The sequence below is a fragment of the Botryllus schlosseri genome, chromosome 3 (genome assembly GCF_051294905.1).
Source record: "Botryllus schlosseri isolate E-star chromosome 3, Bs_hap1, whole genome shotgun sequence".
Taxonomy (NCBI): Eukaryota; Metazoa; Chordata; class Ascidiacea; order Stolidobranchia; family Styelidae; genus Botryllus; species Botryllus schlosseri.
Window position 1 is genome coordinate 36,512,945 of NC_137238.1, and position 15,337 is coordinate 36,528,281.

Below are 15,337 nucleotides of genomic sequence, written 5' to 3' on the forward strand. Positions count from 1 at the left end.
CTATATTCCCCACTCGGAAAATATCTGGAAATTTTGCGTGATAACCACTTTTTTATGCATGCGTATTTTCGTCCGAACACCTCATGTAAGATCGTATGTACGCGAAAATTGACATGTCTTATACCTTCGAATTAGGTATCATATAAATCAGAAGATTGCTAGCGTTTCGTACAGACCAATATGAGGCCTCTAGGACGTATAAGAGCCAAGATATGACCAGATGAAGTTGGCCAAAGCCACCAGAGGCCCCAGATTTCAAAAGGGTTAACTAAGCACAACTAAACATTAATACATAAGTTACTATTTGAAACTATAGGCAGAGTGGTGATCAATATCCTGCTGCGAGGTAGCGGCTTCTGTAGTGTATTGATAACCTGATATACACCACGGGAGGTGTTCTTACAATCACACTACAATGTCCATCGCATGTCTGTTTACTATATGTGGATACTTGTTACGCAATGACGAGCGGAGCTAATACTTCTGACGTAATAATGAGTCAGTGGCGTTTTAAAACAGACGTTTGTGCTAACGCTAACGTGGTATATTATCTCATTCTTGTTCACGAATATTCAGTTTATGTCATAGTCCTTGTACAAACAAAAAGTAATCGTTCATTCACAAACAAATCGATTAGATATGGGAAGTAGTCGATTACGATTACTTCGGATTTTTTTTGAATGTAATCGATTGCGATTACGATTACTTCAAAATGCTGTAATCGTCGTAATCGATTACGATTACTAATCGCGATTACCCCATGTCTGGTTGGTAGTGCATTACGTCAAGGCAATATGTTTTTACTTTCTGAAGTTTCTTACTCTGTGCTTTATTTTTGCTGATGATTATAGACTGGGGCCATGCAGCTACCTACGTAGTTTAGCAGTTCCATGTGTGCCCGAGATACACCTTTTTACATGCACGTACAAAGTACATCTGACTCTGTATTCGACCCTCGATTCAGATTAAATGGAGACACAATCCCCTAGCTTTTTCATAAATTCAACTTGTCATGACAGAGGTCACCTTCGAAAATGACCATTGTTACTATCTCGCTCAAAACTGGCTGTAAATCAATCTGGTAGTTCGCCACATTCACATATATAATCTCAAAAATTGCATATGTTTTATTGACAAAACGCAAAAATAAATTATTAAAACGACTATGATTCAGCACCGATGACGATAACCAAAGTCTTGTGTCAAAGTTATTTCAAAGAGTTTATAACTTTTGACCTTTCGCTCCGTATTTATAGAATCCTTCACCAGTCTTGATGCCCAATTTGCCATCTTCCACCAATTTATCCACCGACGGGCTGCTATCAAACAGCGGATTACCGGGCATGGCTTTTTGGTAGACTTCGGTGACCGCCTTGCAAATATCGACCCCCACATAGTCTATCAGTTCGATGGGGCCCATGGGGTATCCGCAGCCTAATCTCATGGCGGTGTCGATGTCCTGTAAAGAACCGTGGCCGCGTTCGTGCAGTCTTACTGCCTCGATCATGTACGGAACTAGGAGACGGTTGACGAGGAATCCGGGGGTGTCTTTGCAACTCACTGCGGTTTTGCCAAGCTGTGAAACAATTCAACGGTTAACATTTGCTGAAAGCGGTGTTTTCAAAGGCCATTGCCGTGTTAACTTTCCGGCCAGCTCACCAAATATATTTCAATAGTATTCTCAGTTGCAAAATGCTCAATGTTCCGAGATTAAGGACATCAATCAGGTTCCAGGTTGTTTCCAGACTGTTTAGAGCAGTGGTTCTCAACCTTTTTTGACACGCGCCCCCCTTGAAGATGGTCAAAAAAATCGCGCCCCCCCTGACCCCCCTTGCATTTATCGTCATGTCAAAATGAGCACATCATCTAATACAGAGGTAGACAACGTTTTTCATAATCATGGCCGCATTTCGATTGCTTATGTAGCGTAAGGCCGCATTCCAGGGCATAGCCGCGATGAACGATCTGGACGCAAAATTTCTATGGTAAACTGTCCATATCCATTCCCGGTGAACTCCGGACTATTCTACTTTTCACAATGGACTATGGTACGCACCGAAATCGCGAGTGGCACTGTTATGAATAGTTGCCGGGAGGTGCATATTGTCGCGCGGAGCGCGAAAATTTTTCAGGGCCGCGAACGAATTGTTATTTCTTGCCAATTCCCATTCCGGCTCAGATTAAGAATGGCACTACTGCATTAAAATCGAAAAATGAAGTCTTTTTGAATTGCGCGGAGGGCGAAGAAAATTTCAAGATTAATTAAAATCTCTCGAAAATGCGGGAGTCAATTCGTAATTGCAATTTGCATGTCTACGGCCGCCAACACATACTAATTGAATTAGGCGTCGACGGCCGCTCAAATTCCCTTCTACGGCCGCAGGCTGCCCACCCCTGATCTAATAGTATACATAAGGTATATCTTACGCCAATTTTGAGTCTGCATTCCAGTTGTTGAGTCTTTTACATTGCTGACAAATTTCTCCAAACTTGTTTGAAAATAACAAAAAAACATTGAACAAGACATCCATTAATTAATTTCAAGGTAGGTCACCCTGAGACTAATCCTAATGCTGGTAGTGAGTACAGAGAGCAAGGCGTCGTTCTGTCCTGCCAGGCTAAATTTGATCAGTTTTGGAAATTAATTAAATTGTGTTGATTTATAGCCTAATTGAGGGCGAAACCGGGCAACCTATGTTGCATCTAAGTCTGTCTTAGGCAGTGCAGTTCGCAAGCTAATAACAAGAGCTGCCCAGCGCGACAAGCTTTAGGCTACTGTCAAAGCTATGAAGCAATGAATGACTTACACGTGGGAATTGCTCTCTATATCTCCAAAAAATTTCAAAAATTTGCTCAAATGAAGTTGAAATCGGACTATATTCCGTTGAACGCGGTTGCTAGAGTTTGTATTTTGCAAGCTTTCTTGAATATGGAATAAATTTCATCTTCATTAATCGTCTTCTCATAATGGATGTGAAACACATGTTCAGACACGTACAATTTATACTGACTTTGTCAATTTCTCGCGCCCCCCCTATACTGACTTCGTCAATTTCTCGCGCCCCCCCCTGAGAGCCTCCCGCGCCCCCCAGGTTGAGAACCCCTGGTTTAGAGTCAAGTGTGCCTGTTTGATGCTGGTGTGATCAGACTAGATGAGCTTCACGGTCTTATCGATTATTCCTATCTAATACCGAATACTGTGCAAGCGTATTTTCTGTACCACCATCACTGTCGTGTATTTTGGTTGGATGAAAATAAAGACTCTCTCTCTCTTGTAACCAAGAAATGAGGTTCCGACGAGTCACAAGTCAATCTGACTTATGAAGTTTTGAGTCATGTAAACTCATTTTCAATTCACCACCGAGTCAAGTCCGAGTCCAAGTCAGTTAGCAAATGGCCGAGTGCGAGTCATATTATTGAGACTCGAGTCCATGCAGGTTCAAGTCCCATTTTTGAAACTCTTGTGCAGGGTTGTAATGATTCAAGTCGCGATTTTCTGTCGACGAGTCATTTTCTAAAAATACGGAAATGACGCATGACTCGGACCAAGTCATATGAATCGATTCTCAGACGGCCAAAACCGACATTTCACTGTAATTACGAAGAATAGTAAAGTAACCACACTGTTGGTTTTTCAGCTATTGGTACTGGTACTAGAAAATGCGACCAGAAACTGTTGAAAGTGAGGAAAATTAGTATATTTAAATGCGAACCATTCGATATCACCAAACAGAGTTATAAAAATCGGGTTGAACAAGACTTTAACTGGAAACTGAGCAGTCAACACAATGACTTGACTCGGACTTGAGTCATAATACCATGACTCGGACTCTACCGTCTGCTTGCTGACTTGGACTCGGACTCGGTGGTGATTTGAAAATGACTCGACTTGACTCGAGTCAAAACCATAAAATGAGATTGACTTGTGACTCGGAGCCTTGTGACTTGGTTTCAACCCTGCTCGAGTACAAGTCAAGTCTACACACAAACTGACTCAAGTCGAGTCGATTTTTACAAAAATTACCACAAACTCGGACTCGACTCAAGTTATGACCAGAGTCATTAAAACTAGGGTTACCATATTTTGGAATCGGGAAAGGACACTTTTATGGAATCAAAAAAAGTTAGTTTACCGACATAGAAAACAGCAGATTTTGCAATGTTTACTGGAAATCTTGTTGTATTGACTAAAAAAAGGTCATTTCTCAGATTTGACTCCCGCGTAACCCGTCGTCTTTCGTGGCCGTTTTAGGCTAAAAAAGAGGATAAATACTCTTAAAGGAGGACGTATGGTAACCCTATTACAACACTGTGGCCTAGTGCGGCATCAAAAAGACAGGGGGGAAATTCTCATTGAATTTATTCCAAATTCTTTGTATCAAGTTATATAGTTTGTCGTGATTGCATTTTAGGTTAACTTCGAGTTTTTGAGAGTTTATCAGCCCGCCAAATTTGGTTTTAAATTTGACCGGGGTAGACCCACTGTTTTTCGAGAATTTCAAAGTACTTGTGCATGTTCAACTGCAGTATCACTCACCGATTCGCTCCACTTGAAGAGTATGTCAAAAGTTTGCTGACTGGTCCCTGGCGCTTTTATGACTTCGACCAGCTTCATTACCGGGACGGGGTTGAAGAAATGGAGGCCGCCGAACCGGTCCTAAAAGAGAATAAAAGTGAGCGAAGTAGTCAGCGTTGTAATGACTCGAGTCATTTTTTGAAATGTGTAAAATGAATCGACTTGAGTCAATTTCTGAACTTGAACCAAGTCATATGACTCGAAACTAGGACGGCCAAGACCGACATTTCGTTGTAACTTCTAAGAATAGTAAAGTCACCTCATTATTGGTATTTCATCTATCAGTCCTGATACTTGGAAAATTGGGCCAAAATCTGATAGGACTGAAAAAAATTACGATATTATGAATGCGAGCCATTCTCTATATCACTCGAGCAGAGTTGAAAAATGTTGGTTGACCTGGATTGAACTGAAAACTGTGTACATTGAAATGACTTGGACCCGGACTCGAGTCACAACACTATGACTCGGACTCGACCCGCTACCTACTGTTTTGGACTTGACTCGATGGTGAATTGAAAATGACTCGACTTGACACGAGTCAAAACCATAAAAGTGAGATTGACTCGTGATTTAGTTACAACCCTGGTCAAAATCATGTGCGTTCCCATCTACCAGTTGAAATCAAGTCAAATTTGGTCTGCTGCGTTTTTTTAGGCAACCTAACAATTTAATCACTGAATCCCCGGAATCTGGAAAAAAAAGTTATTTTCGAACAATCTTTATGCATATCAATCGACTCTTGAAACGACTTCCAATTATAATTATTAATTATGTTACCGTCACATGGAGCTATATTGTTCAGTTGCTATGACTATTCCAAGCTACAAAAAGTCAGCAGTTTTGCATAATAAGCTATTAAGATTGAATCTGCTGTGATTAAGAATTGGGCTTATGTCACCTCTCTTTTTGTGCTCTTTGCGAGATCTTGGATCGAGAGAGAGGAAGTGTTTGAAGCGAATATCGTCTTCTCTGGAGCTTCTTCATCCAGCTTTTTGTACACCAACTGTGAACACAAAGAGATGCGGATGAATCCAAAAATACTGTTATTATATTGCAGGGGTGGGCAAGCTGCAGTTCTTTAATGATTAGCCTACACATGCGTCTCGCCATTTTGCTAGAGAGGTATAACCTGATTGTAAATTGATGCGCTCTATAACGTATGACCAATATGCGTATGAACAGGAAAATACAACATTAACTTGAAACGCCATTACAACTAAACACCAAAACTTTGCCGTGAGTTATCCAACAAAAACAGATTTACGGAGTAATAAGATTACCAAGATGAAATATTCCTTCAAATGCTCAGCAGCACTTGAAAGAACTGCTCCGCACTGCTTTGTCGTCATATCAGCCTTATTTCAAATACCTTGCAGCCCAGGAGTCACACCGTATCACCGCACAAGAATAAACTTCATTCGTTAGCCTACACTTCATTGTGACATTATAAATTCGTATTTTAGAATTTTTAGGTTGTGGCTCTTTTAAAGCTAAGATTTTTGATATGCAGCTCGAGCATGAAGCAGATCTGCCCACCACTGTTATATTGCATGAGCATTAGATATTCTCTCTGGCCAAGCCAACGCTGAGAGTTGGAGAAATACAAAACTTTCGGATTTTACAAATTAGATAGGAATTAGGACTATAACTATACGGCTTTTCCAAATTAGATTAGAATTACTAAATTGCTAAAACTTGGCAATGGAATTAAATTCTGAATTACAAGGAAGTACAACAAAAATCGAGTAAAGTTTGTTTCAAATCAGAGTTCGTTCATTCAATGGCAAATGTCTGTACAGCAAGCTTGCCCCGTTTTGTACTACCGTATATATACTGTTATCTTGTAGCGTTTTCCGGAAAGCCAGAAATTAGAGCATATAACCCATGGGTGGCCAACCTTTTCGACCGAAGAGCCACATGCAGGCGACGAACCATTGTGCGGGCCACTATCTGCGCGAAGCGCAAAAATTCTTTAAAGTTTATAGGTCAACAATAGGTTAATAATATTGTTACTTGGGTATATTGCGGGCCTGCTGTATATCGCTGGACTCACTTTGCAAGGACTGGACTAATCGGCACCTGGACATATCGATATCGAAACCTTTGGCCAACATATGCGTCAATCATTTTGTGCCTAGGTTTCATCGTCGACGGTCTTTCTGTGAGCACAAACGCAAGGTCGCGTTTCAGGCGACACTTTCTCTTGCAATTGCGAATATAGTTTTACTCAATCTGGTACATTAGGCGCTCTTTCATTTCCAGGTGGGGATAACAGTATTAAAAGCAAGAAAGCAACTGACAACATATTCCGGGAATGCGTGAAGGAAAAATTTACTTTCGATAAATCCGCCGCAGACTATTCTGCTCTATTGTAATGAACAAAGATCTACCAAAAGTGTCACTGGTCCATGGGCGTGCATATGCTTCGGAACTGATATTCTAGTCGTCACATCCCAAGTGTTGCGGCCAGACTTATCACATTTTTGGTTGGCCTTGCAAGTTCGCAATCTCGACAATCTATTTTTGATAATATCACCAATTTCGAAAATAACCGAGCGGGCGAGCGAGTGGCGAGATAGCGCAGTGGTATAATCCGCGGCTGCAACACCAATGGGTGCGGGTTCGAGTCCGACCGAGGTCGACTTCCGAATTCCGATACCTGAGTGTTGGAGGTTTAGCTAGGCTCCTCCTCGTCACCTCATGCGTGTCAGCGGTGTCTTACAAAAGCCTAGAGTTGGGCCGTGCTATAAGTCGGCAGTTACGGAAAATAAGAAGAATATCGGTCTGGTGTAAATGACCATAGTAGTCGACCAACACCATGAATACAACAAAACAAACAAACCGAGGGGGCAACTCAAAACCCACAGGTTGGCCGGCCCTGATATCGTCGCTGGAAAACCAAACTGCGCTATGTCCCAAAATGACAAACTGAGATAATCGAAAAAGAAGATTTCCAATGGTTGTCACGGTCACACTACCAATACATTGGAAGTGTGCTCCTGGGATATTGAATCATATGCATATAGTGTAGATATCACGTAATTTTTACTTCCTTAAAATAAGAGTAACCCCCTTTTTTAGCCCCATTTATGGACATAGGCCAGTACAGTTCTCGAATAGTGTCAATCAAAGAAGCATTTTATTGGACATAATACCTCTTCAGCGTACCAATAATTGCATCAGACATATAGTTTAGAGGTGTTTTGTGACAGAAATGAGTGAAACTGAAACACATGAACACAACAAATGAAGGGAATCAATGCCTGGTATTCAAAATACATATTATGGGACATAATCACAAAATCATCAAAAAATTAATTCGGCCATTCTACACTATTGCATATCACTGGAATATTTTTAAAGAAAAGGCTGCAAGGAACTAATTTTTTGTCACAATGTTTCGGCAGCACTTGGTGTCTACCGAAATCCCTAGCATGTCCAGATACAGTTGTGGAAGAAATGTGTCAGTTGTACTGGTTGATGGCTTCAAACTGAACAGCTGCAACTTTATCAACCCAGACTCACTGTCATTAGGCTATACTTGAAAATACTGCTGGTTTAGACCAGTTTGAATATTTCATTTGCCGTACTTTTGATCAGTAACTTAGATGGATTTGTTCTTCCAAATTGAGGGACACTAGGGTAAACCGAGGGGCGATTTGAAGTTAATCCCATCACTATAATTAAAAGGCCTCGACATCTGCAGAATGCTTCTTGAATGCAAAATTTATTGGCATTTCCTATCATCGTGTTATTTAGAACCACAATTACGCTATATGTCTTCCTTTTTTACAACTACTGTCTGGAATAATGTTCTCAGTCTCAGCAATTTTTCGCATTGCAGTTGATACCTTTTTGCAAAATATTTAGTGTAGGCCTATCGAGAAAACATTCTTGACAAACTCGTAATTTTTGTTGTCATTTGTGTTTGCAATTTCACTTTTTCTATGACTTTTCTTCCGACATGTAATGGCATCAGAGATGAATGTCTTCCATAAACATACATCCTCAAGAAGAGCCCAATAGTTAGGATTGGTCGATAGCTTACAATGGTCCAACAAAGGAAACTGTTGAGAAAAAGTGATGCTACGTATATTATACACGGCATCAGGTTCCTAAAAGTTTACTTACTGGCACAAATAGACATAATACCCTAGTCAAGTGGAAGGTCAAAGAGGCTTATGACTATATAATTTGGACATAGGCCAGTTTGGTTTTCAATTTACCTTGAAAATGCTGTGTATATGTCCACTTCACTAGAGATCCCAACTACCTAGAATCACGGAACCCGGGCCAAATGAAAGATCTATGTCCAAATAGTGGTAAGAGCCAAAAAAGTCAAAATCACCAAAAGTGGACATAGCGCAGTTTGGTTTTCCAGCGACGATATAACCATTTCACAAATTAAAACTCTGTCCTAGTCTGCTCTCACCTGTTTGATTTCCAAATTTTCAACAATAGCTTCCACCACCAGATCTGCGTCTTTCACAGCTTTAACTGCATCCGTATCAGTGGTAATCCTAGCCAGCGATTCCGCCAGAAACCGATCCGATTTCTCCGAATCGCCTTTAAACTTTTTCGCCGCGACACGCTTCAAGCTTTTCTCTATAGCTGCTTTCGATTTGGATAAGATCTTATCGTCTGTGTCCACGATCGTGACGTCATTCCCTTTCACCGCAGCTACTTGCGCGATGCCAGACCCCATCGAGCCCCCTCCCAGTATCATGACTCTTTGAATTTGGCCCAAGTGAGCCCCGGTTGACATTTTTCTGATGAATTGAGTGGCCATTGTTCAGATTTCGTTAAATAGATCCCACTATATTGATATCTGGAAATAACGTAATGAAATTAATGAAAACGTTGTTCAGAATAGATTTAAAGAAAGTCCTAGAGGTTTTGAACTTCGATATACAATTGAATAATAGATCCATGTTAAAATGAACCCGAATATTTCCGGCTGACACTCGTCAGGGTTAATCGTCAGCAACTAGTAGAGAGTTGGAAAGAATTTCGTAAATCAACACTCGTATCACCAAATATGAAGTCACCGACATGAAATTTCGAACAATCCAGGCAAACAAATGTACTCAATGTATGTCAATATGCATATATTATTCAATTGTATGTTGAATTTCTGTATCTCCAACAGTCTCTTAATAGAATGCGAGTAACGAAATTGATAAAATTTAGGCGGCTATATTTTCCACAGATCAAAATACAGAAACACAAAGGAGTCAATTACAACAGATTAGTCAAGGTCTCACTCAAGTAAAAGTAATGCGATAAATTTCTACTCAATTACGAGTAGAGTAGCAATTTCAATGACACTGCAAAATCATTCAAAGTAGAGACCGAGTGAGAATTTATGGATTAGGCACAGATTCACTGATAAAATTGTTCAGGGGCATAAAAAAACGATGCACACCAAATTTGGCTTGCACACGAGTTTGGAAATTATGAATTTATCATAAAAATTTTGAATATATTATATTTTTTTCAAATTTTACAGTCAACCCCACGAAAACATTGGGTTGTCTACAAAAAACGATGCAAACCAAATTTGAGGCTATTCCAACACGTAGAAGCGAAGATATTAGAGTTTTCCATTATTAATTCTGAGATTACCCGCCATCCCAGCCAGTTTTTCTAATCCAAAATTTACCACTGTGATTCTATTAGAATTTTTGGCGAAAATCGGTGATTGTGTGAATCATGTAAATATACTCGGGTGTCATTACATTTTGTGCTTTGGAAATTACATCGGCATATTCAGGAACCTCTTGCCATACTGTTTCTTGGTGATGTATTCAATGACAAATGAAAGTAAACGACCGTTTTCGGGTGTATTTCCAGGTATTATGACGAAAAAACAATTTTAAGAAGACGAAGAGATACCTACTACACAGCCGTTTGACTGAATATTTTGCAGTTGAATCGTAAGAAATGTGTCGGTGATAACGCTCAACAGACCATGTCTATCGACTATCCTTGGGTATAAATATATTTCGAAGAGTGCGGGAATGATTTGACACCGGCGGCTGCTACGAAGAATCATCATTTTCTCGAATATATGATCACGACGAATAGTAGAACACTTTTTTAAAATATTTAGGCTCCGGACTCTACATACATCTCATTAGAATCGAATTGAAATCGGACATTTTCGAAATTCCGGTAATCCGGACACAATTAGGGCCCCAGTTCGACCCTTGGGACCTCGACTTGAATAATGATTTTGGTCTCGATAGAAGCGGCCAGACTAGTAGAATCCATTTCAAAAAGAATTACGCTCCGGACTCTACATATATCCCATTAGAATCGAATTGAAATTTGACATTTTCGAAATTTCCGTAATCCGGACACAATTAGGGCCCCAGTTCGACCCTTGGGACCTCGACTTGAATAATGATTTTGGTCTCGATAGAAGCGGCCAGACTAGTAGAATCCATTTCAAAAAGAATTACGCTCCGGACTCTACATATATCTCATTAGAATCGAATTGAAATTTGACATTTTCGAAATTTCCGTAATCCGGACACAATTAGGGCCCCAGTTCGACCCTTGGGACTTCGACTTGAATAATGATTTTGGTCTCAATAGAAGCGGCAAGACTAGTAGAATCCATTTCAAAAAGAATTACGCTCCGGACTCTACATATATCTCATTAGAATCGAATTGAAATTTGACATTTTCGAAATTTCCGTAATCCGGGCACAATTAGGGCCCCAGTTCGACCCTTGGGACCTCTACTTGAATAATGATTTTGGTCTCGATAGAAGCGGCCAGACTAGTAAAATCCATTTCGAAAAGAATTACGCTCCGGACTCTACATATATCTCATTAGAATCGAATTGAAATCGGACATTTTCGAAATTTCCGTAATCCGGACACAATTAGGGCCCCAGTTCGACCCTTGGGACCTCGACTTGAATAATGATTTTGGTCTCGATAGAAGCGGTCAGACTATTAGAATCCATTTCAAAAAGAATTACGCTCCGGACTCTACATATATTTCATTAGAATTGAATTGAAATTTGACATTTTCGAAATTTCCGTAATCCGGACACAATGAGGGCCCCAGTTCGACCCTTGGGACCTCGACTTGAATAATGATTTTGGTCTCGATAGAAGCGGCCAGACTAGTAGAATCCATTTCGAAAAGAATTACGCTCCGGACTCTACATATATCTCATTAGAATCGAATTGAAATCGAACATTTTCGAAATTTCCGTAATCCGGACACAATTAGGGCCCCAGTTCGACCCTTGGGACCTCGACTTGAATAATGATTTTGGTCTCGATAGAAGCGGCCAGACTAGTAGAATCCATTTCAAAAAGAATTACGCTCCGGACTCTACATATATCTCATTAGAATCGATAAGAAATTTGACATTTTCGAAATTTCCGTAATCCGGACACAATGAGGGCCCCAGTTCGACCCTTGGGACCTCGACTTGAATAATGATTTTGGTCTCATCAATTATGCATATTTTGTAGGATGCAGTTGGCAATGCTGCATTTCAATGAAAATTGCTCGGAAACTCAGAAAATGTCGAAAGAAGGAGCACCGTGGTCAAATACCGGAAGTACAAAAATGGGGAATGTACGGCCCACAAGATACTTGAAAATTCAACATTTGGTAACTGGCGCTGATCTGACTGCAGCATAAGATTTCTTCATATTGTTATGCCTGTTCTAGATTTCTACAATGAGCTTGTCGAAGAAGTTCAAGCACTCATCAGAACTGGACCAGAAACTGTTGAGTTGAGCGATTGTGCTGAGACCGCTCCACCTCCTCTGACTAGCAGCGTAATCAAAATTAGCAGAGAGGAAGCTATTGCCCGACATAAAACCCGATTTGCTTTTCTGCCTGACACCCGACACGGTAGTCATTTTGGTCGATTAGTTACATGCGTTTATTATTTGGAATACAACTGTACATTCACAATGTGGCGTTACTGAACTTGAATCCTTTGTAAGAATTTGACGTAAATTTTGTTCGGACAGCAGTAACAACGCATGCAGGCAGGATTTTCCGCTGGTTTTTGCCACAGAATCCCCATACCCAGCGAACACAATTTCTGAAAAGTGAAAACAAATGCATTAGTGCGAGAAAAGTATTTGGCAACCGGATCAGAGACTCATCCCATTCATACATCGAACTCGATGTTATTATTCTGCGGCCATATTCCTGTTGATATCCATAGTAGGACATCTCCAATACGTCAACGTCCAGACACACTGCATTGAATCCTGGCAATTCTGTGATACACTTTATTTCTGTCAGTAACTCTCGGAACCCCCTTACAGCACAAACTTATCAAGATGCATGACTGGAACGAGCTATTACACTACATACTATATATACAACTGTATTTCATTTAGTCTCGACGAGCGGCTCGCGCTGAGCAAGCTAGGCTGTTCATGACCAATCATTATTATGAAGCTGCAAGGGGTTCCACTGACGTGGGATCGAGCGCATCAACACCTGAACCAATCCGGCATTTTAACGGTAATTTTGTAAGTACGTGCAAAAACGATACTCACATTCGACATCGGAGTACTCAGACTCAGTCTCAATATCACTTGGCAAATCCGTTACAATGGAAACCTCGGCCATTACTGACTAGAATAAAAACTGCGAGAACACAAACAGCCGCTGTGACCGGTGTTGATAATATGTGTCATTCACTTGACGTCACAATGCACATTCTGCTTTTTCTGTAAACATGCCAATATTGGAACTTTCAGTCAAAATTACGGTAATTTCCGATTGAGTTGAAACACGGAAAGTCGGTAATTTCGTTATGAAAAAAAATTCTGAACATGATTCCGCAAAGTTGTCATGAAGATGCAGTTGACCTTTAATCTAGGGTAGGCTTACCATATTTTGGAAATCTAAAAAGAGGACACTTTTTCAGAAATTTGAGACTTGCAAAACCGGACAAGAATTCTCACAAATCGGTGAATTTTTCCCACTTTGTGATCGGTTGACTAAAAAAAAAAGTCGACTTTTCGCTCAGCGCTCAAATCACCGTTTTTCACTCCGAAATAACCGCCGGAGCGTCACTTCTGTGCTAGTTTACGGCATATCACTCGTATTTTGCTCTAAATGTGACCCAAATTTTCAAAAAAGAGGACAAAATCTCAAAAAAGAGGACAAAAGGGCGTCCTCCGAGGACACTTTCAAAAAAGTCAAAAAAGAGGACAAATCCTCTTAAAAGAGGACGTATGGTAACACTAATCTAGGGCAGCCAGGGGTCGCCAACCTTTCGTATGCAGCGTGCCCAAATATCAGAAAATTGTCAAAATATTATACCAACTGGCCTGCCAATTTTTAATTTTGTCATATTTAGCGTTTCAAGCAATGAATCGGGGGAGATAGCGTAGTGGTGACGATAAGCGCCTACGAACCGGGCGGCCGTGATTCGATTCGATTCATCATCAACATCATCATCATCATCATCATCATTGGTTTATTAGCAATTTTATCATTTCAATACACCACAAAAATGCGATACAATGAAAGAATAGGAAGGTGTCGAGGCGACTTGGAGTAGTCTATGGAGGTTCATCTGGGCTCCTCCGCCGGGACAAAAAAGCCCAGAAAAAGACCCGACGAAAGAAAGCGCACACTGGGAATGGAAAGAACTAGAAACAGAGGTGGTCAAAGTAGTCAATAAAGCTACTCAAGTAGAAGTAGAAGTAGCGACGGAAAAATCTACTCAAGTACGAGTAGAAGTACTTCTTTCATAAGCAACCTACAACTACTTGAAGTAGAAGTAGAATTGACTGACTTTAAATCTACTCAAGTAAGTAAGTAGTTTTGAAATCAGTCTTAATTCGTTCGGCTCGACTGTCAAAAGCTGCAAATTGAGATATGCGGAATGTGCAGAGAGCTTGATTCGGATATGGTTTCAACACTTTGCGCGATTAATATACGTTTATAACAAATATTGTGGATCGAAAAATTTGTATTTAGTGTAGCTTTATTTTCGGACAATAGAGGCATTACACACTAGCTTTCATGCTTCAACATGTATGTTCTGCAGACCAAAGAACTGAAAGTATGATACTCAGCATTGAAAGTGAAAAACAAATACCACTTCTAAAAAGCGCAAAATTTATTTAATGTCTCTTGTCCATAACGCTTCAAAGGTGATCTGCTAAAACAGGTGTAACGTTAAAAAAGTCGGATTTTCCAGATTAGGAGGACACGTCATGGGCTGCCAGATTACGATCGATATGATAGGTAACTGCTAGATGGCGAAACGGTACTTTCAAACGTTGGTGGGCCATATTTACTGTGATGAAATATTTGATATGGGTGCCAATGCGGTGTGAGCGGAACCAAGCAATCCGGTACCTAAATTATATTCACTGATACTTTCGTGAAAACATAATTGTCACTCCAAGACTACTGAGCGCGAAGCGCAACAAAATTTCTGGGCTTTACTTGACTTTTATGTACATTAAATGTGTGTAGGCTACTCCGTGAAAACAGCCCCAAAATTTCTCAAGCTATCTTCCGTATTGGGGATTAAACTACTTCTACTTGACAAACAGAAAATAGCGAAAAGTAAGTAAGTAGATCACAAAATATTGCGAAGTAGAAGTAGAAGTAGCGAAAATCAGATCTACTTGAGGAAGTAGCAGAAGTAGAGGGTAACTACTTGAGTACTTCAAAAAAGTAGAAGTACTTCGTTACTGACCACCTCTGAGTGGATGCTCCACGATCTTGATCCTAATCACAGCGGT

General features: G+C 40.3%; 2 protein-coding genes and 2 long non-coding RNA genes across 5 annotated transcripts in view; 2 read left to right on the forward strand and 2 right to left on the reverse strand.

Annotated features, from left to right (window-relative positions):
* Window positions 1–15,337, forward strand: part of LOC145436463 (putative mitochondrial import inner membrane translocase subunit Tim8 A-B) — a 246,314-nt gene that overhangs the window by 146,160 nt on the left and 84,817 nt on the right. The window lies entirely within an intron of this gene.
* Window positions 1,105–9,438, reverse strand: LOC145436439 (hydroxyacyl-coenzyme A dehydrogenase, mitochondrial-like). Its single transcript, XM_080313784.1, has 4 exons — window positions 9,012–9,438; window positions 5,478–5,582; window positions 4,538–4,657; window positions 1,105–1,576 (listed from the first exon to the last, which is right to left on the reverse strand). The coding sequence occupies exons 1-4, from the start codon at window positions 9,366–9,368 to the stop codon at window positions 1,223–1,225; spliced, it is 936 nt and encodes a 311-aa protein (XP_080169910.1). The 5' UTR covers window positions 9,369–9,438; the 3' UTR covers window positions 1,105–1,222.
* LOC145436436 (uncharacterized) lies at window positions 12,058–12,527 on the forward strand. Its single transcript, XR_013914312.1, has 2 exons — window positions 12,058–12,218; window positions 12,279–12,527. It is a non-coding gene; the product is annotated as an uncharacterized LOC145436436 (long non-coding RNA).
* On the reverse strand, window positions 12,482–13,441 carry LOC145436437 (uncharacterized). Its single transcript, XR_013914313.1, has 2 exons — window positions 13,127–13,441; window positions 12,482–13,067 (listed from the first exon to the last, which is right to left on the reverse strand). It is a non-coding gene; the product is annotated as an uncharacterized LOC145436437 (long non-coding RNA).

What these genes read in the sequence shown, in the direction of transcription:
- LOC145436439 (XM_080313784.1), bottom strand. Translation starts at nt 9,368, where the DNA reads ATGGCCACTCAATTCATCAGAAAAATGTCAACCGGGGCTCACTTGGGC. An exon ending in CAAAGAGCACAAAAAGAGAG is followed by an intron (nt 4,658 to 5,477) that starts GTGACATAAGCC and finishes ATTCTCTTTTAG; the next exon opens with GACCGGTTCGGCGGCCTCCA. An exon ending in TCTTCAAGTGGAGCGAATCG is followed by an intron (nt 1,577 to 4,537) that starts GTGAGTGATACT and finishes ATTGTTTCACAG; the next exon opens with CTTGGCAAAACCGCAGTGAG.